The 25,834-nt window shown below is 38.0% G+C and overlaps 1 protein-coding gene across 1 annotated transcript; it reads left to right on the top strand.

Moving 5' to 3' along the window:
• Nucleotides 1–1,826: 1,826 nt before the first annotated feature.
• On the top strand, nucleotides 1,827–2,221 carry LOC140015793 (putative wall-associated receptor kinase-like 16). The gene is made up of 2 exons (XM_072068614.1): nucleotides 1,827–1,989; nucleotides 2,031–2,221. Exons 1-2 carry the CDS (start codon nucleotides 1,827–1,829, stop codon nucleotides 2,219–2,221), a joined length of 354 nt encoding a protein of 117 aa, XP_071924715.1.
• The last annotated feature ends 23,613 nt before the right edge of the window (nucleotides 2,222–25,834 follow it).

The raw sequence follows: 25,834 nt of genomic DNA, 5'->3' as shown, positions 1-25,834 counted from the left end.
ATCAGTAGAACTGTTAGTTTTGATGAATTCTCTATATTTTTTTCCAAGAAAGGGTCCTCCAGTTCTTATCAATCAAATGATAGTATGCAGAAGCATGTAGAGGTTAAGATTGGTAGTTCTGGTCCTTCTACTCAACAAGTGCCAGTAAATGCATCTGATTGTACAGATGAAAATAATTCAGAAGAGGAAGAATGTTTCATTGAGTTGAAAAAATGAAGAACAACTCTATGACAACATTATGAGTACATTTTCTTTTTCAAAAACATCTATAGATACCTCTTATATCTCATTGATTTGAAGTATCTTGTGGCATCTTCTAAGGATGAATTAGTATAAAGAAGTAGAGTAGAAGTAGAAGTACAAATTAGTTTTAACTCTAGTTTCATATTGTGAGTTTCAAAATTAGTTTAAGAGTTTTGCAAGGGAAGTAAGAGCATTTTTGTACCAAACTTATTTGTGAGATTAACTTATGAAGGTATTCAATGATTCAACTTTCAAAACATTGAATAAGAATTCTTCTTCCTAAACTTTGTTCTTGTTCTTATTTGTCTTGTTTAGTTACAAGTTTGTTTCATATTTAGATGCTTTTAATTGATAGATGTCGAGATTGTATAATAAAAAATGCCTACTTGAAAAAAATATGAATTTTGTAAATAGTGGTGAGCAGGGTAGAATCCATAGAGATTGGAGAGAATTAGTTTTTTCTACAATTCAAGGTATGGGGGATTTTTATAAAATGAAAATAATAACAATAAAAAAAACTAAAATAACAATGTGCTAAAATTGAATCAAAATAATTTCGAAAATGGTTCACTTAATTGGTCATCGATGCAATGATAATTTGGTCTATTAACTAATAAATAAGTTATAACTGTCAAACAAGCGATAACAGTCAATTTCTTCTTACTGTATTGGTGATTAAAGTACGGCCATTAACCACTATCCTAATGAAGAAATAACCCTAAGTACGATCTTAGAATTCAATTTCCTAATTGCCTTAAGAATTAGAGAAATCCTGTTCTAACCAAATAACGCGCTATGAGGGTTATTTTAAATTAATCCATATATTCTCCTGACACAAATTCAATCATACCAGTTACCACTAATTTAAAGCAATCAAATAATTATGAATTTAACTGCTTTAATTGATTTTAGGTTATTAGATCAATTTAAATATCGGACCAAAATATTCAAATAATATAAAAATCATAAAAAATTAAATCAGAAAACATACGAATACAAGTAAATAATTAATTTGATCTCACAATTTTAGATAAACCAAATCTTCCATTGTTTTTTGACTAGAAAGGGAAGTTTAGTTCATCGTCATGGAAAAAAACCACGCGCAAAATATTTGGGGGCTATCCAAGTGTTTGGGAGAATGCGATTCTCCAAAAATGCGATGAAAAAGAAAAGGAAAGATGCATGTTTGTTTCTTGTGAAAAAGAAGAAAAACTACCTACTATTAGGCTCGTTCCGAGAAAAAAGAAAAGATAAAGCAAACGATAATGCCTTTCTGCTCTTGTTTCCTATTACTACTAAACTACTTCTTCCAATTTCTAGTTTATGAATTCATCAACAATGGAACACTTTTTGATCATGTGCAAAACAAAGCCAAGGCCTCAGTTCTATGCTGGGATACTCGTTTGAGGATAGCCATAGAAACTGTAGGGGCGCTTTCATATTTGCATTCTGTTGCTTCTCCTCCTATTGTTGATCTAGACATGAAGTCGGTCAACATACTCCTAGATGATAAATACACAGCGAAAGTGTCAGACTTTGGAACATCAAGATTGGTACCCATGATTTAATGTGAGATACCAATGATGGTGCAAGGAACAATTGGCTACTTAGACCCTGAGTACCTGCAGACTAGTCAATTAACTGAGAAGAGTGATGTCTATAGCTTTGAGGTTGTTCTTGTGGAGCTATTGACAGGAGAGAAGGTATTGTGCTTTGATAGATCTGCAAGAGAGAGAAGTCTGGCAAGTTATTTCTTTCTTCAATAAAAGATAACCATTTGTTTGAAGTTCTGGATGATAATATCGACACTGAAAGAAATGCTAAGCCACTGAAAGAAGTTGCTATGCTAGCTAAAAGGTGCTTAAATGTCAAGGGGGAAGATAGGCCAACCATGAAAGAAGTAGCATTGGAATTAGAAGAAATGAGTCTATCAACGAGGCATTCGAGGGTTCTGTTGAATTCAAAGCCTAAATTGTAGACTTTTTCAAGTCACAATTGTTGAATTTGTGGCATCAATTTCTATTCCACATCGGTAGAGTTGAGAGCTTGGGTAAGGGCTTGAGAGTTATTTATAACTCTCAAGCAAATCAATTCAATTACACCAAACACCAACAAAAGAATTACACCAAAAAGGATTTTGTAATTCTTTTGTAATTCTTTCTTCTCCCAAATTTATAAAAGCGGGTAGCTTGAGTAGTGCTCGGAGATTAGGCAAAATTTGCCGAACTCCGTTATCAATTTTTCGGATGCGTTCTTTTCTTATATCTTTTATTTATTCCTCACTTATTTAGTAGTTTCTTTTCAATTGAAATATAGTATTCAATATATTTGTCTATATTTGTCGGGTATATTTGTAATGTTTTATACGATTCATTTGAGTGTATTTTCTTATTCGTGTGTATGTAATAGTTATGTATACACGAGTGTTATTCTTGATTTTGATGATCACAAAGCACTTTGAAATGTTTATCTAATTCTCTTCAAATATAAGTGTTTTGCTTTTAAGAGAATCAGATACAAAGGTGTCAAGGAAAGAAAATCAACCAAAAGAAGAAGCAAAAACAGGGCACTCATGTCGGACGTCCTAAAGGAAGCTGTCGGACGTCCGAAAGAATGAAGAACATCAAGAAGGAAACTCTGTCGGACGCTCGTAAGGAAGCATCGGACGTCCGGGAGGATCGGACGCACGCTTCGGACGCACATCGATCGCATTAGACGTCCGAGAAATTCTGCAAAGTTTTGATGACTCTCTGACGACGTTCGGAAGTAGATGCTGTCGGACGATAATATCCCATCGGACGTCCGAACGACAACTTGGCTGATTTTCGGATGATGGGATCGTGCGGTGATTCATCTGTCGGATGTCCGATGGCCCCAACGGCTAGCTGACTCTTCATCTGCCTACTATCCGTTGGAAGCATTATTGAAGCCCATTTTTGGTTCCCTTTAAATACAAACCATTCTGAACCAGTGAGTGACTTTTGCACACTTTGTTTACAAGATCTCAAGAGATATTTTAGCTAGAAAATAGTCTCCAAAGCTAGATTTGTTCTCCAAGTGGTGTGAATTTCTTGTGAGCATTTCTCTTGTGGTTGAAAGTTTCATTAGTGTAGCTTTGTTGAGGGTTATTTGAGTGATTGTAAAACTTCTTAGCTTGATTAAGTGAGGCTTAGGGCAAGGAGGAAGTGCTCCCTCCATTGTACATCTAGTTGATCATCTTTCATCAAAGAGAAGTTGCTCAACCTAGTGATTGGTCTTCAAGTTTGAGGAAAGCTTGGTAGACAATCGGTTTGATATTCTATCTTATTTTTTTTGTTTAATAAAATTCTCATTGCTTATCTATACTTGTTTTTCTAATCAACATTGCTCTCTTCTTCTGATCTACTTGGTTGATCATTACTAGAAAAGAAGGTAAATTTTTATTAAAGAAAAAGTGCATAAATTTGATTAAGATTTTAATCAACCTAATTCACCCCCCTCTTAGGTTGTCTTTGGGCCTTACAATTGGTATCAGAGCTTGGTCTCCTAGAGATTAAGTTCAAGCGGCTTGGAGTAAAGATGACAACCAATCATGCCATGTTTGTTGAGGGACAATCGGTCACTAGGCCTTCCATATTTACTGGTTCCAATTATGTTAGTTGGAAAGAAAGGATGATTATCTTTTTGCAATCTATTGATATTGAGCTATGGTTTATTATGAGTGAAGGACCGCATGAACCTAACTTTCTTGATGCAGATACAGGTTTGCTTCGCCCAAAAACGAGAGCTGAAATAAATGCTCAAGATAGGACTAATCTCACATTGAATGCCAAAATCATGAATGTTCTTTATAGTGCCCTAGATTCAAATGAATCAATTAGAGTAAAAGGCTGTAAATCGGCCAAAGAAATGTAGGATAAGCTAAGAGAAATCCATGAGGGTGGTGACAGCGTGAGAGAACAGAAAAAGGCTATCTTGGTCACAAAGTATGAATCATTTAAAATTGAACCTCTTGAGGATATTGACAAAATGTATTGCAGGTTCAATGACTTGATCAAAGATCTCGAGGTGTTGGGCAAAGAGTACACCTTGGGAGAGAAGAACAGGAAAATTCTCAATGCATTAGGCAAAGAATGGGAAAATAAAGTGACGGCAATAGAGGAGGCTAAGGATTTAAATTCTGTACCTATTGAATCTCTCATTAACTCACTAACCTCTTATGAGTTGAAATTGAAATCTAAAGTGCAGGAGGAAGAGGATGCTAGAGCAAAGAGAAACATTGCTCTAAAGACTACTCAAGGTGAAGATGATCCAGCTCACTTGGATGATGAAGACTCGGATGGTGATGCTAATGATTTTGCTCTCATCACAAGAGGTTTCAAGAGAATCTTGAATAAAAGAAAGTTTAGAAGGGGGGAACCTAGCAATCAATTCCAAAATTATTCATCAAATGCAAGGAACAAAGGAAAACAAGAATTCAACAAGAAGCAAGTGGACAAATGCTATGAATGTGGACAGCCTGGATACTATGCAAACGAATGCCCCATGAAGAAAATGAAAGATGGGAAAGCTGATCGAAAGCCAAGATTCGACAACTTCCAGATTACTTGGAATGAATGCAACTCCGAAGGGGAAGTTGAAGAAGAGGAAGAATCAGCTCAAATGGCCTTCATGGCTATTGGAGATAATGAGGTAACTTCCATACACTCTCAATCTGAAAGTGATGATGAAGAAGATGATGATCTTGAATCCTTTGTTGAAAAACTGCATAATGCCTTGAAGGAATCTTATGATAAAAACAAGCAGCTAAAACAGAAAATTGCTTTTCTCATTCATGAAAATGCAAGTCTTCTTCAACAAAATAAACAACTAAAGACTGACAATGAATGTCTTGTAAGAGCCGGATTTGATGTTCAAAATGAACTTGATAGAAAGACAAGTGTTTGTAAAATGCTAAAGGAAAGACATGGAGATTTGAATAAAAGGATGGACAAACTGGATGAGACCTTAAAAGCTAGAAAACAAGACTATCTCAAAAGGACCATGTCAACCACCTGTCTTACTAATCAGAAAAGAACATTAACACACATAAAAAATGCACATGGTTTCACAACACATAGAAGGAGTGGATTGAGATTTATCAAACCATTACATGTTAAAAACTCTTCCATTATGTGTAATTTTTGCTGTCAAAAAGGACATTTAAAAGGAGATTGTTATGTGAAAAGAAATCTGAACAGAGGAATGAGATGCATGTGGTTAGTTAGTCACAATGCTAACTATTGAGAACCCAAAAATATCAATGATGCTTTAAAGGATGAAAACTAGATTTTGGCAATGCAAGAGGAACTTAATCAATTTGAGAGAAATAAGGTTTGGACACTTGTTGATAGATCTCAAAATCAACCTATCATTGGAATGAAGTGGATATCTAGAAATAAGTTGGATGATATAGGTGTAGTTGTAAGAAATAAAGCCAGATTAGTTGCTAAAGGATGTGCACAAGAAGAAGGAATTGATTTTGATGAAACATTTGCTCCCGTAACTAGATTAGAATCGATTAGAATGCTTCTTGCTTTTGCTTGCTTCAAAGGTTTCAAATTGTTTCAAATGGATGTTAAAAGTGCCTTCTTAAATTGTTTTATTGATCAAGAAGTATATGTGGATCAACCCCCCGGTTTTGAAAATACAAAATTTACAAGTCATGTGCTTAAACTATCAAAAGCATTATATGGTTTAAAACAGGCTCCAAGAGATTGGTATGAAAGATTGAGTGGTTTCTTGATTGAAAATGGTTTCAAAAGAGGTATTGTGGACACCACACTTTTTATTAAACAAGTGTTGAATGATCTTCTTATTGTGCAAATATATGTAAATGATATTATTTTTTGTGCTACTAATGAGTATCTATGCAAGGATTTTTCCACCATTATGCAAAGTGAATTTGAAATGAGTATGATGGGAGAGTTAAAATTCTTTCTTGGACTTCAAATATATCAAGCCCTAGAGGAAATTTTTATAAATCAAGCAAAATACACCATGGAATTGCTAAAAAGGTTTGGCATGGAGGACTCAAAGCAAGTTGGAACTCCAATGTGCACTTCTACAAAACTTGACAAAGATGAAGAAGGTAATCATGTGGATGAAAAGCACTATAGAGGTATGATTGGAAGCCTACTCTATTTAACCGCAAGTAGACCCGATATTATGTTTGCTGTTTGCTTGTGTGCTAGATTTCAATCTTGTCCAAAAGAATCACATTTGAACACAGTTAAAAGGATTTTTAGGTATTTGAAAGATACATTAAACTATGGTCTTTGGTATGCTAGATCTTGTGAATTTGCTCTATATGGATATTCGGATACGAATTTTGGTGGTTGTCGTGTCAAATAGAAAAAGTACTAGTGGAACTTGTCACTTTCTTGGTAATTGCTTAGTTTCTTGGTTTAGCAAAAAATAAAATGCAATCTCTTTGTCCACAACCGAAGCGGAATATATTGCCGCTAGTGCATGTTGTGCTCAACTTTTATGGATGAAGCATACCTTGAATGATTTTGGATTGTTATATGATTTCATGCCTATATTCTGTGATAATACCAGTGCTATAAATTTAACCAAAAATCCAATTCAACATTTTAGGACAAAACATATAGACATAAAGCATCACTTTATTCGCGATCTTGTTCAAAAAATGTGAAGTTTGTGTGAATTATGTTTGCTCTAAAGATCAAATTGCTGATATTTTTACAAAAGTTTTGCCATTGGATCAATTCATTCATCTAAAATCAAAATTAGGGATAATAAAAAAAAATCATCTTAAAAATTTTTTTCTGTTCAAAGCTTTCGGACGTCCTAAAGCAGATGAACGGACGTCCGATGATGTTCTTCAGCTATTTTTTCAGAAAACATCTGTGCGGACAAAACCGTCGGACGCACGACTACGTTCGGCCGTCCGACAGTGCAACGGTTCCCTTTTTAAAGTGATTTCCCTCCTCATTTGTTCAGAACTCTCCTCTTCTCTTCTCACTCGGACGGAAACCTCTATCTTTCTCACACTCAATTCGTATTTTTCTGAAGCACTCATTTCAAAATTGACTCAACCAAAAACTTCTCCTGATCATTGCGAGTTCAATTTTCGGATCTTTTCACCAAATCTCATCACATTTCGAAAGATCCAAATTTCCCTCAAACCCTACTTTCTCATAACCGCTCTGCTCAATCATCTTCAAAGGTTCTTTAACCCAAAATTCTTGTGTGAGTTACTCCCATACCACTGTGTGCATCATTCGCATCATACTTCTCATACATTTCATACAATGGTGAATCTAAGAGGAGGAAAAGTCCCTGCCGGACGCAAGCACACACTCAGGGATGAAGATGTGGATTCTCCTAGGGTCATAAGATCATCCAAACGCTTCAAAAGAGGAGCAGTAAAGACTCAAACTTCCCAGCCTTCCGCTCAGTCTGAATCCGGACAAGGAACTTCATCTCAACAGCCTTCCCAATCAACCACCGTCTCCCCATTCTTTGATGCTGCTGCCAAAGAAAAACATTCCTTGATAACCCAGAAAGGTTTTATTCCTCAACGAACCATAAATCTTTCTGAATTCCGTAAGATTGGTTTAGAGTCAATTCTTAATCTCTTTGAATTCCAGAAATGGTCACATATCATTTCCATGCCTAACGTTTATTACCCTGAAATGCTATATCAATTCTTTGCCAATCTTAGGAAAGGCACAGACCACACTGAAATTATGTCCAGGGTAAATGGAGTAGACTTAGTGTTTGATCCTGAGATTGTGAATTCTATTTTAAATACTGCTATTGAACGTGGATGCAAAAGTAAAATTACAAATTTCTTTTCTTATGAAGAGCATCCCACTGCTGATAATCACTTTGATGGTGCTAAAATGCTGTCCTATTTTAAAAAGAAGTTTTCTGCCCCTGCTGATGCAAAACTAAATGACCTTACTCCTGTGAATCTCATTACTTTCTCAATCATTTCAAATTTGCTTGTGCCTACGGATGGTCATAGGACAGATGCAAATAAAATGGAGCTGTATCTTTTTTATTGTTTTCGAGAAAAAATTCGCATTGATTTTGGCTTTGTCATGTGCAAGTTTTTACTACGCTATGCCACTGATTCTCGTAGAAAACTGTCCTATGAAAAATTTCTTCTGAAAATTTTTGAGTTTTACAAAGTACCCATCCTTGGTGTTTGTCCCAAAGAAATGTCTTCTTCTGCCTTTACTAAGGCTTATTTTGAGCGCAAAAATCTTGTCTTTGTGGATAATTTGTGGGCGTATAAGGGGGCCACTTCTAATGAACCTAGATCTAAGACTGCACATGATCCACTTCACACTCTATCCTAGGAAGACTGCCACTAAGGCATCTTTTTCTTCAAATTCTGAGGTGGTTGAGCTCCTTCGAGACCTTAAGCAACATGTTCTGCTTCTTGAACATGGTCTCATGCTCACCATGTCATCCCAGCAACAAGCTGACTTCTTAGATAAAAAGAGTCTTCTTTTTCCCCTACCTGTGGTTGAGGAAGTCCCTCCTGGCAAGGAGCCACGCTCCAATGATCTAAGTTCATCAGCCCCTGTTCGCTCTATGAGTCCTGCTCCTATCGACCTCACCTCTACTCCCGTGGCACCACATGATCCTTTCACATCTGATAAAGGCAAGAAATCAGTTGGTGAAGTTGCTGAAGATGATGAGGACACTGAGGAGGAGGATCTCTCTCAGTATCAGCTTACTCGAAGGACGCCTGGATCCTCTTAACTTATCATTTAGGATCACTAGTCCTATTAGGATCATTTGCATTATGTTTGACTGTTTTTATTTGCTGAATGTTAGATAGTTGTCTTGAACTCTTTTTATCTATTGAATTCTGGTGCTTGATGTCATTTGGTGTTTTGTAATGTCCAAAACTGGACATATGTTTGTAATGTTTGCGAATGGTTGAATCTTTACATTTACTTGGTTGAATGGTTGGAAATATGGATGTAATGCTCGTAAGATCATTTTGCTATGAATGGTTGGATATATGGTCGAATCTTTGTTACTAGTTCTCCAAATGTATCTTTACATTTTGAATTTTGTGATGACAAAAAGGGGGAGAGATGGTGTAGATATGAAAACGGACAATATGGATAATAAGTAGCCAAGTGAGGGGGAGTTTTTTAAGTTTTTGTTCCAAATCTGTGTAGTAGCCAAGTGAGGGAGAGTTTTTAAGCTTTTGTTCTACGATTGACTAAGAAAGGGGGAGCCTATTTGTAATCATCAAATTTCATTTCAAACCATTGTTTTGTCATCATCAAAAAGGGGGAAAATGTTATTCTTGATTTTGATGATCACAAAGTATTTTGAAATGTTTTTCTAATTCTCTTCAAATATAAGTGTTTTGCTTTTAAGAGAATCAGGTACAAAGGTGTCAAGGAAAGAAAATCAACCAAAAGAAGAAGCAAAAACAGGGCACTCATGTCGGACGTCCTAAAGGAAGCTGTCGGACGTCCGAAAGAATGAAGAACATCAAGAAGGAAACTCTGTCGGACGCTCGTAAGGAAGCATCGAACGTCCGGGAGGATCGGACGCACGCTTCGGACGCACATCGATCGCATCGGACGTCCGAACGACAACTTGGCTGATTTTCGGACGATGGGATCGGACGGTGATTCATCTGTCGGACGTCCGACGGCCCTAACGGCTAGCTGACTCTTCATCTGCTTACTATCCGTTGGAAGCATTATTGAACCCCATTTTTGGTCCCCTTTAAATATAAACGATTCTGAACCAGTGAGTGACTTTTGCACACTTTGTTTACAAGATCTCAAGAGATATTTTAGCTAGAAAATAGTTTCCAAATCTAGATTTGTTCTCAAAGTGGTGTGAATTTCTTGTGAGCATTTCACTTGTGATTGAAAGTTTCATTAGTGTAGCTTTGTTGAGGGTTATCTGAGTGATTGTAAAACTTCTTAGCTTGACTAAGTGAGGCTTAGGGTAAGGAGGAAGTGCTCTCTCCATTGTACATCTAGTTGATCATCTTTCATCAAGAGAAGTTGATCAACCTAGTGATTGGTCTTCAAGTTTGAGGAAAACTTGGTAGACAATCGGTTTGATATTCTATCTTATTTTTTTTGTTTAATAAAATTTTCATTACTTATCTATACTTGTTTTTCTAATCAAAATTGCTCTTTTCTTCTGATCTACTTGGTTGATCATTACTAGAAAAGAAGGTAAATTTTTATTAAAGAAAAAGTGCATAAATTTGATTAATATTTTAATCAACCTAATTCACCCCCCTCTTAGGTTGTCTTTGGACCTTACAACGAGTCTAGTTGTGATAATATACCGTGCACATAAATTCTGTCTAAGAGACTGGATTTTAAGTGGGACGGCTTGTGACCCCTTCAGCCTTTCTTGGAAATTTACTTGGAATGGTAATTCTATCTAAGGAGATTGTTTCGACGATCTTTCCTAGGAATTATTGAATCAGTTTAATCACTAGTTGTATTTTTTAGTGGAAAATTACCTGGTTTCCTCAACAAGTAGTATCAGAGCCAAAGGTTCGTCTTTTGGCTTGTTTGTAGTTTGTTATATTGAATACTATCATTTGAGTCTGTAATGGCATCTGACAATTCCACGTCAAGATTACATTTGGGGCATCGGCTTTCTCGTTTACATGGTCGAGGACTCCAATATCAAGTTCGAAGCTGGCGGTGGAGATATTTGATGGTATTGGCCATTTCGGCATGTGGCAAGGTGAGGTCATACTCCCCTTTCCAATAGAATCTTGACATTGCCATTGAAGAAAAGAAACCAGATGACATAAAAGAGAAGGAATGGAGTACCATAAATCGGTTGGCATGCGGAACTATTTGATCATGTTTGTCCAGAGAGCAAAAATATGCTTTCAAGAATGAGACTTCTGCATGGAAATTGTAAAGGGCATTGGAGGAGAAATTTCTGAAGAAGAGTGATCAGAATAAACTCCTAATGAAGAAAAGATTGTTCCGATTCGATTACCAACCAAATACTACTATGAATGAACACATCACTATATTTAATCAGTTAGTAGAAGACCTGTTAAATTTAGATGTGAAATTTGAAAATGAAGATGTGGCTTTAATGTTGTTGTCATCCCTTCCTGATGAATTTGAATATTTGGAAACTACGTTACTTCATGGGAAGGAGAATGTGTCTTTAGATGCTGTATGTTCTGCTTTGTATAGTCATGAATTGAGAAAGCAGGATAAAATGAAAAAGAAAGTAGCTACAGCAGATGAAGTGTTAGTGGCAAGAGATCGTTAACAAAGCCAATCAAAGGGGAGAAGAGGAAGGTCCAAATCGAAAGGCAGAGTTGCCAAAGATGAGTGTGCTTTCTGTCGTGAGAAAGGGCACTAGAAGAAAGACTGTCCAAAGTTAAAGAAAAAAGGGAAACCTCTGCAAGACGTAAATGTTGCAGAATGCAAAAATGATGCGGAATCAGATTGCTCTTTGGCTGTATCACCTTTAACATCCCATCCAAATGAGTGGATTTTGGATTCAGTTTGTACCTACCATATATCTCCCATGCGGGAGTGGTTCTTTGAATTTGAAGAACTTGATGGTGGAGTTGTGTACATGAAAAATGGCAATCCGTATAAAACATGTGGGATAGGTTCAATCAATCTGCGTAATCATGATGGATCCACTAGAATCTTGAAAGATGTTCGGTACGTGCCAAATTTGAAAAGGAATCTCATCTCCTTGGGACTCTTGGAGTCAAAAGGCCTGGAAGTGAAGATGCGAGATGGAATTCTTAAAGTAACTTTGGGAGTACTTGTGATGTTGAAAGGTGTGAGAAAGAATAATCTGTATTACTATCAAAGTAGTACAGTTGTTGGGACAGCAGCAGCAGTAACATCTTCCAGTAGCAAGAAGGATGCGGAGGCAACAAAGTCGTGGCACGTGATTGGGACATGCTGGTGAAAAATCCTTGCAAAATCTTGCCAAACAAGGATTATTAAAAGGTACGAAAGTTTGCAAATTAGAATTTTGTCAACATTGTGTTCTGGAAAAACAAAGAAGAGTGAAATTTGGCATTGGTATCTATAATACCAAAGGTATTTTGGATTATATACATTCAGATGTGTGGGGACCTGCCAAGACTCCATCCCTTGGTGGCAGGTACTATTTTATCACTTTTATTGATAATTTTTCCAAAATAGTTGGGGTATTTACTATGAAGAGCAAGGATGAAGTGCTAAGGATTTTCCTTAAATGGAAAGCTCAGGTTGAAAACCAGACGGGAAGAAAGTTTAAGATCCTCCGAACAGACAACGGTGGAGAATACAAGAGTGATTCCTACCAGAAGATATGCCAAGAATGTGGCATAGTTCGGCACTTCACAGTTAGAAAAAGACCGCAGCAGAATGGGGTGTCAGAGCATATGAACAAGACACTAGTGGAGAAAGTACGTTGCATGCTGTGTGACGCCCCCACTTCTCTCTAAGGCGAACCAAAGGATATCCGCGGGACGCCTGCCCAACTCTCGCCAGGACTCAAGCAATTCTATTCAAACTTATTACCAGTCTACACAGTACAAGTAAATAACTTAAATATAGTAAATGCGGAAGCGTTCAAACTTAACAATAGTCATCCATTATCCAACCCGCACGTCGGGTGTTCAAAGTACATCATGAATCCCAAATATACATCACGCCCCAAAAGTTACATTTCAATTCCAAAAAGTACAACCCAAAACCAAGAGCATAGCCAAAATGTAATAGAAATCCTAAATAAAAGTACATCAGGAGGGTTTTTCCAACATATCTCCGAGTTCAATCCTGTTAAGAAAAACAAATCTACAGGGTGAGCAAAACGCTCGTGAGGCCAAGAACACACATGCAAGCACGTAGTCCGGATAACAGTCCCAAATAACAGTTCAAGAGATAATTACAAGTAATTAATAAAGCCAGTGAAAGTAAACAGAAACAATTCAAGGATATAGTAGCTCTCAGGAACTAAGTTCCACTTGCTGCGTCAATGACATTCGTATACCTCCCCGCGATGATACTCCGTCAATCGGGTCGGTATTTTCAATACGTAGAACTCCACTAACTTTCCATCCGTCCACCGTACACCGCTCCAGACCCGCACGACATTTATAAGGCAATACTCCACGAGTATGCCAAGCAAGATCTCTCAATAGATCAAGCTTATCATGTGAATCTCATGTCTCACCGAGATCCCCGACCAAGCTCATGCCGGCTCGAGTTCCAAGGTCGGCCTATGAGTTTGGGCGTCCCCCATGTACATGTAAATGTCGAGAAGATTCACTCCAACGACGTATGCACTCATAGCATACCAAGTCATGTATACAAGTATTTGACAGGTTCAAACATGTAATTCAGGATATGTAAGTCTAGCAAGCCAGGCAAAGCATGAATTAATTATTTTAATTAAGTACGAGTGCGATAAAGTACACACTGGGCTCCATTTTATCAAAACCAGGTAGATTAAGCAAGACAAATATGTATCAGGTTCATAGGAGTTCAAGTAAACATGCACTTGACACTCACCAAGTAGTAAGTAGTTTCAACCGAAATTTAAGCGTTCACTGTGAGATCCTCTTGAGGGTCCTCGTATGCGCCTGAGCGAATAATAGTGAAGTATCACTCATATATGCCAATTATCAAGGAAGATTGTACACTAGTACAATCTAAGGAAATTTCATGAAAACGAACCTCAATTACTTGTAAATTGAGATTTAAATGGAGTTTCTTAAACTACACGGGTAATCGAGTTTTCATTTTGGGAAATCAAGTATAAAACGTTCAAGAAATATTGAAGGAATAAGGAGTACTTGAAAACTCCCTTCCCTTGGAATTGGGAAAAACTTCAGGTTTGATACGATATTTTAAAAAATCATATATTACATTCTACATGTCAAAAATTAAAAAACTTAGTGCCGTTGGAAACCTCTTTGAAAGTACTAAAAGTTCTTAGAATACACTTTTCTAAGATTCCAAATGAAAAACATTCAAAATGAGCTCAAAGATGCTAATTTGGTTCATAAGGCAGATTTAAGTTGGTTTTTGGCCAACTTTGAAAATTCGGCAAAATTCACTTAATTGAAACTAGCCTTTGAAATTCATAAAGGTAGTCAACCAAACAACCAAAGTTTCGAAAAATTCCAAGGTAGAACTGCCTTGAGCTTTTTGTTTTCCATTCCAAACATTTGGCCAAGGAAAAACCTCCAAACATGGTTCATTAGTGTAAACAAAGCCTAAGGAACATTCATAGTACATTTGGTAAGTGTTTAACACCCAAAAAATTCAATTGGCAAGTCTACACCAAGCCTTGCATCAAATCTGTCCAAAAGTTAGGGTTTTCAAGAGTAGGGCAGGTTCCGTATTTTGATCACAAATCACTCAACTTAACTCGAAATTGAGCATGGTTTATGGCGTTGGAAAATAAATTCATAGAGCTATAATTTCACAAGAGAAATCATTTTGAAATTCGGCACAAAACTAGCTCGAATTCGAGCCACAAGTTGCAGCCTCAGCATTTCGTTCCAGGAAAACAGAGAAACAGAACAGCCGACTTTAAATGGTTGGTTTGGCTCACATACTTGGAACCAAAACGTGCATTTTATACCGTTGGAAATCTGGGAATGTCTAGTTTCAAATGCCACTAACGGCACTCAATTTCAACGTCGGAGTATAGAGTTATGGACGAAACAAGTGAGCTGTCTGAGCATTACAGGAACAGTTTTTCAGATTTACTAGCTTCACGAAATTAATCCATTTGACCAACCAAACCTCAATATTTTTCAATGCAATTTTATACACCATCTATAAAATATATAAACATCATATACCAGCCATTAAATCCCAAAAATTTCACAGAAATAGGTACGTTCAAAACAGGGGCAGAATTGGAACTTTTTCCCTTATACACTCCTTGAAATTTATATTAGTTATGCACCATTAATCTACCATTTTGAGCACTAAACCAACATTAAATCCATCATCAACCATCACATCAGCCATCATCCAAGAGTGGGAGTTCATAGAGCCCACATTCAAAATTTTCCAACAATAACAAACCACCCACATGAATAACTAAGCACATAAGTGTCAAACAACCTCCATAAATCAAGATTAGAGTGTTGGATCATTATTTACTTTGGTTGATGAACTAGACAGAAATTTCGATCCTTAGAAGCTCCAAGAAAATCATGGAAAGCTCCTCCTTTTGAAGCTGAATGAACTCTCCAAGTGACAAGCTAGGTGGTCTTCAATTTTGGTGTGAATCTATGAAGGTTTGGTGCAAGAATTGAAGATGAAAAATGGCAACTTTTGTGTTGTATTTTACAGCTGATGGTTCGGCCAAGAGAGAGACTAGGAGAGAGTGTGTTTGATCCAAATTTGGCTTCCTAAGGAAGATACAATGTGTGGTGCAAAATCACTCCAAAGTCAACTGAGAATAGTGCGCATAGGGCACTTTGGTGCTCAATTTCTCTCGCATTTGTTTTACTAGTGCACTAAACCTCTAGTACACTTATATTCACACAAATATTATTCACTCTTAATTGTCCCAAAATAAGGGTCTAAAGTCCATCAATTAATCGCGCGCGTGAAAACGCGTATTTCCAAATTAGGCGCGATAAAGTGAAACTTTCGAGAAATTCTTATAACGATCGTACCACTAACTATCACTTGAGTACTTAAACCTAAAATTACCTATTTTAGGACCATTGTACAAGTTTCTAATTTTTCAAACTTATTGTACTCTCAATCGGTTAAAATTTTCCAAACGCGTTTTCATTTTTTCACTAAACAAGCTTTTAAGAAAATAATTTTTGAAACGAGACACTTTAAAAATATAACGAAACTATAATACCAAGTACTTAGGTCTAATAAGGTTAGAAAATATTATTCATGGCAAAAATCCAAATAAATAATTAATTTAGCCAAAAATAGGGATTTAAAAAGAATAATAATTTTTCGAGTCCTCACATCCTCTTCCCCTTAAGAAAATTTCGTTCTCGAAATTTTACCTTGATTGGCAACCAAGTTTGGATACTTCTCTCTGATCGTTTCTTCAACTTTCTATGTTACTTCCTCAACTCCGTGGTTCCTCCAAAGAATTTTTACTAGTGGTATCTGTTTGTTCCTCAATTCCTTCACCTTTCGATCCAGAAGTTTTACCGGTTTCTCCTCATAGGTCAAAGTCTCATCAATCTCAACATTTTCCGGTCGTACGACGTGAGAAGGGTTCGGATAGTATTTCTTAAGCATAGATACATGAAACACATTATGAATTCGAGATAAATTCGACGGCAATTCCAATTTGTATGCTACATTTCTCACACGCTGAATAACCTTATATGGTCCTACAAACCTTGGTTGTAACTTTTTTCCCTTTCCAGACAGCAAACTTGCTTTCAACGGTGTGATCTTGAGAAACACTAAATCTCCAACCGCGAATTCTAAGTCCTTTCTCTGATTATCGGTATAGATCTTTTGACAGCTCTGGGCAGTCTGGATTCTCTGGCGTACCAATTTTACTTTCTCATTAGTTTCTTCAATCCAAGATACTGTGGTAGGGTCTAAGATTTTTCGTTCACCTATTTCGTCCCAACAAATTAGAGACCTACATTTTCAACCATAAAGTGCCTCATATGGGGTCATCTGAATAGAAGAGTGGAAACTATTGTTGTAGGCAAATTCCACTAAAGTCAAAAAGTTACTCCAACTCTCCCCAAAATCCAGAACACAAGCTCTCAACATATCTTCAAAGGTCTGAACTGTCCTTTCAGACTGTCCATCGGTCTGGGGATGATAAGTGGTACTAAAGTTCAACTTAGTCCCCAATACCTCTTGCATCTTTTGCCAGAATCTCGAAACAAATCTCTGATCCCTGTCGGACACGATACTTACAGGTATTCCATGCAACCTAATGATCTCATCCAAATACAACTTGGCCAGATTCTCTAACGGGTATTTCATATTAATCGGTAGAAAATGGGCCGATTTGGTTAATCTATCCACTATCACTCAAATACCATCATGGTTTCTTTGTGTCCTTGGCAATCCCGATAAAAAATCCATGGTAATATTTTTCCATTTCCATTCAGGTATCTTCAAGGGTTGCAAAAGTCCCGACGGTTTCTGATGTTCGACCTTAACCTGTTGGTAAACTAAGCATGTTTGGACAAATTGGGCAATCTCCTTCTTCATGTTCTCCCACCAATACAGACTCTTTAAGTTTTGGTACATTTTATTCCCTCCTGGATATACCGTAAACTTTGATCGGTGTGCCTCTTCTAAAATTTCCTTTTTAAGCCCTTCATTCTTTTGGCACAACTATCCGATTCCGAAATCTCAATATTCCATTTGACCCCAAATTAAAATCCGTCTTGTCTCCCATTTTAACCTTTTTCATCCATTTTTGCATTTCAGTGTCCTTTTCTTGAGATTTCTTAATGCGTTCCAACAAAGTGGAATTCACTACGATATTCCCCAAAATGACCTTCCTCGGTTCCAGTCAAGAATTTCAATAACTAACTTCTTCCAACAACTGAAATTCCTTAACCATCAATCCAGCTACTTGCACTTGACGGCTCAAAGCATCGGCCACTACATTGGCTTTCCCGGGATGATATTTAATCGTACAATCATATTCCTCTAGAAATTTCATCCATCTACGTTGCCTCAAATTCAGCTCCTTTTGAGAAAACAAATACTTAAGGCTTTTGTGGTCTGTAAAAACCTCAAATGTCACTCCGTACAGATAATACCTCCATTTCTTCAAAACAAAGACCACAGCTGCTAACTCCAAATTATGAGTCGGGTAATTTCCTTCATGCGGTTTCAATTTCCTAGAGGCATATGCTATCACTCTATCATTTTGCATTAGAACACACTCCAATCCTTTCTTAGAAACATCCGTGTAAACTACAAAACTATCCTGTCCACTTGATAGAGTTAACACAGGTGCTCTTGTCAACCGTCTTTTCAACTCTTGAAAACTTCCTTCACACTTAGGACTCCATAGAAACTTTTCATTTTTCTTGGTCAATTTAGTCATGGGTCCAACAATTATCGAAAAATTTTGGATGAACCTCTAGTAATACCCTGCCAATCCTATAAAACTTCGAACTTTCGTTGGGTTTTTCGGTCTTTTTCACTTTGAAACAGCTTCAACCTTAGCTGGATCCACTTTAATCCGATCCTTAGAGATGATATGCCCTAAGAAAGTCACTTCTTTTAACTAGAATTCACACTTGCTAAATTTAGCATATAATTGATGTTCCCCCAAAGTTTGTAAAATAATTGTCAAATATTTCTCATGATCCTTCACATTCTTAAAATACACCAATATGTCATCAATAAAGTCCACTACAAATTGATCTAGATAAGGTTTAAAGACCCTATGCATTAAATTCATGAAAGCTGCAGGAACATTAGTTAACCCAAATGGCATTACTGCAAATTCAAAGTGCCCATATCTCGAGTTAAAAGTAGTTTTGGGTATGTCCTTCTCCAAAATCCTCAACTGATAATAACCATGTCTCAAATCTAAATTCGAGAATACTACAACCCCTTACAATTGGTCAAATAATTCATCAATGTGGGGTAATTGGTACTTATTCTTAATAGTGACATCATTCAAGCCTCTATAGTCTATACATAGTCTCAAACTCCCGTCTTTTTTCTTAACAAACAAAACTGGGGCTCCCCACGGAGAATCACTCTCTTTTATAAAATCCCTTTCCAGCAAGTCTTGCAGTTGCAGTTTCAACTCCTTCAATTCCGTTGGAGCCATCCGATATGGCGTCTTAGAGATATGTGTCACTCCCGGAGTTATATCAATTTTAAAAGTTAATTTCCGTTCTGGAGGTAGAGACTCTAAGTCTTCGGAAAAAACATCTGGAAAGTCTTTCACTACAGACATGTCCTCCAAATTCACCTTATCACTAGGGGTGTTGATAAGAAAAACCAAATACCTTTGAGCTCCTTTACTCAATAATTTTCTAACCCGGATCCCTGAGATAAGTGCAGACGAAGCTAATTTACCCATTACATCCAGTTTCAGGGTTGCTTCTTCTGGAATACGCAACTCTACAATTTTCGTCTTACAGTTTAACTGAGCATTATAACGGCTAACCAATCCATCCCCAAGATTACACCATATCCCTTAATCGTCAAACCTATCAAATCAGCCAATAATTTTCGTTCCCAATCCAGACTTCACAATCTCTATACACCAAGTTAGCAATTAGATTTTGATTCCCAGTAGACGTTTTAACCTCTAGATCATATGGTAATTTAATTGGTTTCAAGTCTATCCCACTCATGAAGTTAGGGTTTACAAAAGAATGTGTAGCACATTGATCAATTAAAACCCTAACGAAACGGTAAAAGATTGGGATTGTACCTTCTATCACCTCAGTCGCCTTAGGAACTTGTTGATAATCCAGTGCATAAACCCTGGCTGGTACTTTTGGTCGGCTCCCTCCGGCACTGGTTTGCTTAGAAGATGACTTTTCCGGTCTCTGGGTATCACCTCCCGTCTTCATTTTGTTTGGACAGTTCGCGAGCTGCTGCTCGGTACTACCGCAGGCCAAGCACTTCCCAGACTTCCTCCAACAGTCATTTTCAGAATGGTTGGGTTTTCCACAGTGCCCACACGTAACTTGAGGGGTCACCGCTGAACCACTAGAAAGCGCTCTCCTTGCCTGTGTCAGTCCACTACGATCTCCTCTAGATAAAGCTCCTCTCGAAGCTCCGGCAGTCCTCGGTCCTCCCGCTCCTCTTCCCATTTTGGAAGGCTGTGCACTTTTACTAGCTTGTCCAGAGGTATGGCTAGAAAAGTTTCTTTTTCTATTGTGGAAGTCCCTCACTTGCACCATTGCATTTTCTACCCTTTGAGATTTCTCTAGTGCCACAGTGAACGTAGAGATCTGGGTTGCAGCCAAGCCCTCTTGTATCTCCACATTAAGTCCCTGAACAAGCCGTCTAATCCTTTTTCGCTCATTGGTCACCAATTCGGGAGTGTATTTTGAAAGTTTAGTAAATTTTCCTTCATACTCAACTACACTAAGAGTTCCCTATTTCAACTTGATAAATTCATCCTCCCTCTTCTCTTGGATTAAGGGCGGAAGAAATTTTTCATTAAATTCCCTTGTGAAATTCTCCCAAGTCCAAGGGGTTTGAGTTCTCTCCCATTTTTCTTTTATCAGATCCCACCAAGCACGGGCTGCTCCCTCAAATTAGAAAGTAGCGAAGTTCACTCGCCTATCCTCAGTGTAGTCTAAAGTAGCGAATATATTGGTCATCCTTTTTAACCAATTCTCTGCTACCTCAGGATCAGATTCGCCAAGGAACTTATGCGGGTTAAATTTCAAGAACATCTCTAAGGCTCTATCCTCACCCCTATCCTGTTTCCCAGTTTGGTTAAGCGATCCAGAACCTTGTCTATCAACTAAGCGCTCTAGGATATCAGTCATCCTATTAATGGCAGTAATCACTTGATTACCCTCAATATTTTCCTGACCCTGGGTCGGTCCAGTTGCCGATTCCTGGCCATCCCTTTGAGGCTGGGCCTGTCTAGTCCCTCGCCCATGACCTCGACCACAGTTTCGACCACGACCTCAACCACGGCCTCGACCACCTCTTAGTCTTTCCATAACCTAGGCGTGCCTAGTGCAAGAAATAAATAAATAAATTATGCGATGCAAAGTAGAGAGCAGGAACCAATCAAGAAAACATTGAAAATAACAATAATTTATATTCATTAGCATATCAAGTTCATACAATTAGCAAGTCATGGGGTAGTCACAAAAATATAGCACACAGGTGCCACAAGAGTACTTTTAGTCACAAAAGACTAAAATAAAAGCAAGTGCTTAAAAAATAAGCCACACAGTCATGCAAAATACAATGGCCTCAACACTTAGCGTCACCCCACCTAATTCTAGCTATACTAGTCAAAAAGGTCAAAAGAGAGGTCAATCTGCCTAGACCTAGTCTGCAGTAGGACTATCAGGAGGAACCTCCTCATCCTCAGGGCTCTGAGCAACACCCATCGCCTCATCCACTAGCCTAGTGGCATCAGTTAGGATCCCGAAAGCCCTATCACGAACCTCCTCCCTCAACCTAGTAAGCTGAGCCCTAGTGCTCCGGAGCTCCTCACTAACCACAATAGATGTAGCTACCTCGTCCTCTATCACCTCTTCGAGCTCGGCGATCCTCTCTGTCGCGCCCCATTTTTTTGGAAAAATAAAATGATTGTTTTTGTGATTTTATTGGTTTGGGAAAAGTGAATTTTTTTTTTTTGATAAAAATAAAAATGGGTCTAAATGGGACTTTTGAAAATGCGACGATTTGACCCAAGAAAAATAGTTCAAAAAGGGTTTTTTATATGGAAAATGGAGTCGCCACTTGGTATAGAGTTAGGGTGTACCAAGTCACCCAAAAAGTGAATTTTTTTAAGGAAAAAAGTAAGAAACCCTTTTGAACGACTCCTAGTCCACGCAAACAAAGAAAAAGGTTCGGGAGTCACATTTGACGAAGGGGAAGGCAAGGATAAAAATCCAAGGCACCCCTTCGACCTAGCCAAGGCTAGTTGCGTGATTTAACCCTTATTTTCCTAATTTTTTTCTACCCAAAGTATGTATTTGCAATTTGGACAAAGACTAATGAATGAGAAATGCAATCCTAAATCTAAGAAATGTCTCTTATGAGGCTCGTGGTCCCATTCATATGAATTGTGAAGGCCAATAAGAAGTACCTCATAGAAAACCATGAATGATGCAAATGAGGACTCAAAATAAGAGTGTAAGGGTGCAAAGTGTAGAAAAGTACATGTTGTGCAATTTGAAAGTGTTTGTGTGCAAATGAATGAAAATATAAATGCTCGTGTGCAAGTGAACAAAAATAGCAAATATATATAAGTAAAAAGATAGGTGCAATGTGTGAGGTGAAAAATAAAGAAGTGAAAGAAGTGTGTGAATATGGCATGTGAATTAAAATATATAATTAGATGGGAAAAATAAGAGAAAATGATATGAAAATGCATGAATTTAGAGGAATGCATTAGGTCGGGTACGGGAATGACCTCTAGTTTTATGATTTTAATTTTCCCTTTGACTAGAAGGTAAAACTAGCGTGCTAAGGCTATTTTGAAACCACACTCGCTCGTTTTCCTTATCGGAAGGGGATTCGCAAGCAAATGGACCCTATAACTAGCATGAAATGCAAAGAACCTAGAAATGAGGGGAAAAGGGATTCGAGGAACATGCCAAATGATAACAAAAACTAAGAAAAAATGCATGAGATGAAATGAACATGCAAAATATGCACTCAACAAAAGGGAAAATTCCTAAAGGGTCTAGCGTTGGACTAGCCCATATCTAGGAATTCCTACTAGCGTTGGACTAGTGGAATACGAGACAATGAGCCACAACTAGCGTTGGACTAGTGTGGTGACGTGCATTCATTCAATCATGTCCATTTATGAATATATAAAGCAAATAGACATGCAAAATCACTTATAACACGTAGCACATAACACTTAGCATGCTTGACTAGATGCAATAGCCTAATAAAGCAAATTAAACACATAGCAAACCAAATTATACACCAAAAGCTAATGAACATTTACATGGGCTAACTAAAACAAATGGGGGAAGGGGAAAAAATGGACAAAAGTGCTCTCCAATGCCCTATCTATTACAAGCCAAGAGGTGTACACATACCCCATTGAATAAAAGAAAAGAAAGACTTAAAAAGGAAAAAAAATGAAAGAAAAACTGCTGCATTTTTCGTTTGCCAACTCATGTCCAAAACAAATTTTGATCAGATTTTCCTAACCAAGCATTCAAACTCTAAACTAAACAAACAAAATTTAGACATTTAGACAGGCTAAAAACTAGCTAGGGATTATGAAAGTGCTGGAAGACTTATTCACAAAGGATCATGCGAATCTGGAACAAGCGAATGAAATCAGTGGTCTTCACTTTGTTGTTAGCACAGCAATTTATTCATAAAACTCAGACCATTCTAACGAGGAAACTGGACATAAACATACAGCAAATAAACCTGTAACAACCAATGCTTCGGCATTTACAAGGTCAGGCTTATGACTATGACAAACTAGGGAGTTGTCGGGAGACCATAAAGCAGAAAGTGAACAAACTTTGGTTTCAAGCGCTTAGAAAATCTGGGAAAACAATCGGGTTGCTACAATTTATCGACCCCATCATAAACTTCTATGCAATCACACGCAGGGCCAGGGAACAAGAAAACAGAAACAATGAAGATGCAAACAACTAACGAAGAGATGAGGGAACATATCGGCAAATGCAAATTTGGTTGTATGCCAAATCAGACCGACAGCTAACCTTTGTCGTATGGATTTCAAAACATGAACCACATCACAAAAACCATCATCATGAACTTTTAGATTTCTATCAATAAAACAATATCCAACACTTCCACATGCGAAATCTAGTCCAGAAATTCTATACTTTTCAGCACCTCTACCGTTAGAACAAACATGAAGAAATAGCCCATAAGACCAAACGGACATGATCAATAACTACCCAACAAATCTGATTCTCCTGACAAACAACCTCCCAATTTTCAATCCCAACCTCCGACAACAAACCCAGCACATCAAAACAAGATAAACACAATATATCAAAACATGTTCAAACCTGCCACTTCCTACCGTGAACTTGTGAACCAGATTGAAGATTTATAAAAGCCTAATGGAAAAGGAAAAAAACATACAAACTGCTGAGTTTGTTTGAAGACACGAAGCAAAAAGGGATTACCTTTGTTGTCTATGAAGTTGAGACGTATGAATCCAGATTTTGGGAGTTCAATTTTTTGAGAATATAAAAATATTTAAAGTGCAATTGGAGTATTGAATATGAGCCATTATATCTAATTTAGTTTTGTTGTAATTGCTTAGATGTCCTTTCAAACATTTAAACTTAGCGGTAAGTTTGATATATGACAGTATTCGATATCCGATTAAACATTGGGTACAACTGAATTCAGGTTGTGTTTTAGTGGAATTACATAAGAGCTCTTCTAATCATTTAATTGTATTAATATCCAAATCTCTTAATTTCCTAATGCCCATCTCATTAGTTATTTGCAAACTTATGATATATAGATGTTATTGGCAGAGGTGCCTGATATGAAAGAAGTTCGCCACCTGGTGTTCGCCATGGACGGGGAGAGTGCGGCTGGTCCGGACGGTTTCACAGGCAAGTTCTTCATGTTTGCATGGGATGTCATTGCTCAGGATATGCACAGAGCGATGGCGAGTTTCTTTTGTGGCAGTGAGCTGCCTAGGTTCATTACTTCCACTTCAATCGTGTTGCTTCCAAAAGTTTCGAATCCCCAAGATTTCTCAAAGTACTGATCGATTAGCCTCTGCAACTTCTTCAATAAACTGTTATCCAAAATTTTGGTGGGTCATCTGGCCTCGGTGGTGCCAAGAATTATCTCCCCCCAGCAATCGGGGTTTGTCAAAGGCTGCACTATAACGGACAACTATTTGTTGGCTCAGGAGCTGGTCTCGGGCATAGGCAAGAAGGCAAGAGGGGGGAATGTAGCATTGAAACTTGATATGACCAAGGCCTATGATCGGATGTCCTGGTGGCACATTATTTCCATGTTGCACGCATTTGGTTTTGGTGAGCGGTTTATTGACCTGGTCTGGAGGCTTATGTCGAACATCTGGTTTTCAATCATCATCAATGGTAAATCCCACGGGTATTTCAAATCTGGCAGGGGCTTACGTCAGGAGGATCCTTTGTCCCCAGTGCTTTTCATCATTGGTTCGGAGATGCTCTCGCAAGGTAGCAGAGTTTTGTAGGGTTTAAAATTCTAGCAAGATGCCCTGTCGTCACGCACCTGGCGTTTGCTAATGACGTGCTCATCTTTACGACTGGGTCTGCCGCTGCTTTAAAGCGCATTATGCAGGTGCTCAAGGCGTATCAGCAATCCTCGGGTCAACTGGTAAATGCTCAAAAGAGTGGCTACTTGGTCCGGAGGGAAGATAGTCCTGATAAAGCATGTGCTGTCGTCCATTCCGGTCGACTTACTTTCTGCTGCGGTATGTCCCGTCTCGGTCTTCAAGAGAATAGAGCAGGCATGTGCAAATTTTTTATGGAGTTCATCAGGGGAAAAGATGAAATTCCACTAAATCAGATTGTCTTAGTTGTGCCTCCCGGTTGAGAAGGGGGGAGTGGGTTTTAGGAGGCTCCAGGAGGTGTACTCGGCCTTCTTCTGTAAATTGTGGTGGAGTTTTCGAACTGGCACATCGCTCTGGGCAGAATTTATGCGAGCAAAGTACTGCAGGGGTCTTCATCCTTGCCAGGTGGAGCTGAGACAGTATGACTCGTTGACGTGGAGAAAAATGTTAAACATAAGTCGGCAAGTGGAACTAGCCATGGTATGGTTGGTGAACGGGGGGTCGTGTAATTTTTGGTATGACAACTGGCTGGATAGTGGAGCTCTATGTTTGAAAGCTATGGTGTACCCGGGCCTCACCTTCAAGGATTTCATGGAGATTAGGATGTCAATTTGCTTAGGCAACATGT

Source organism: Coffea arabica, chromosome 10c (assembly GCF_036785885.1).
Source record: "Coffea arabica cultivar ET-39 chromosome 10c, Coffea Arabica ET-39 HiFi, whole genome shotgun sequence".
NCBI classification, from domain to species: domain Eukaryota; kingdom Viridiplantae; phylum Streptophyta; class Magnoliopsida; order Gentianales; family Rubiaceae; genus Coffea; species Coffea arabica.
Note: the sequence above shows the minus strand (reverse complement) of the source record. Positions and strands in the feature narration are given on the sequence as shown.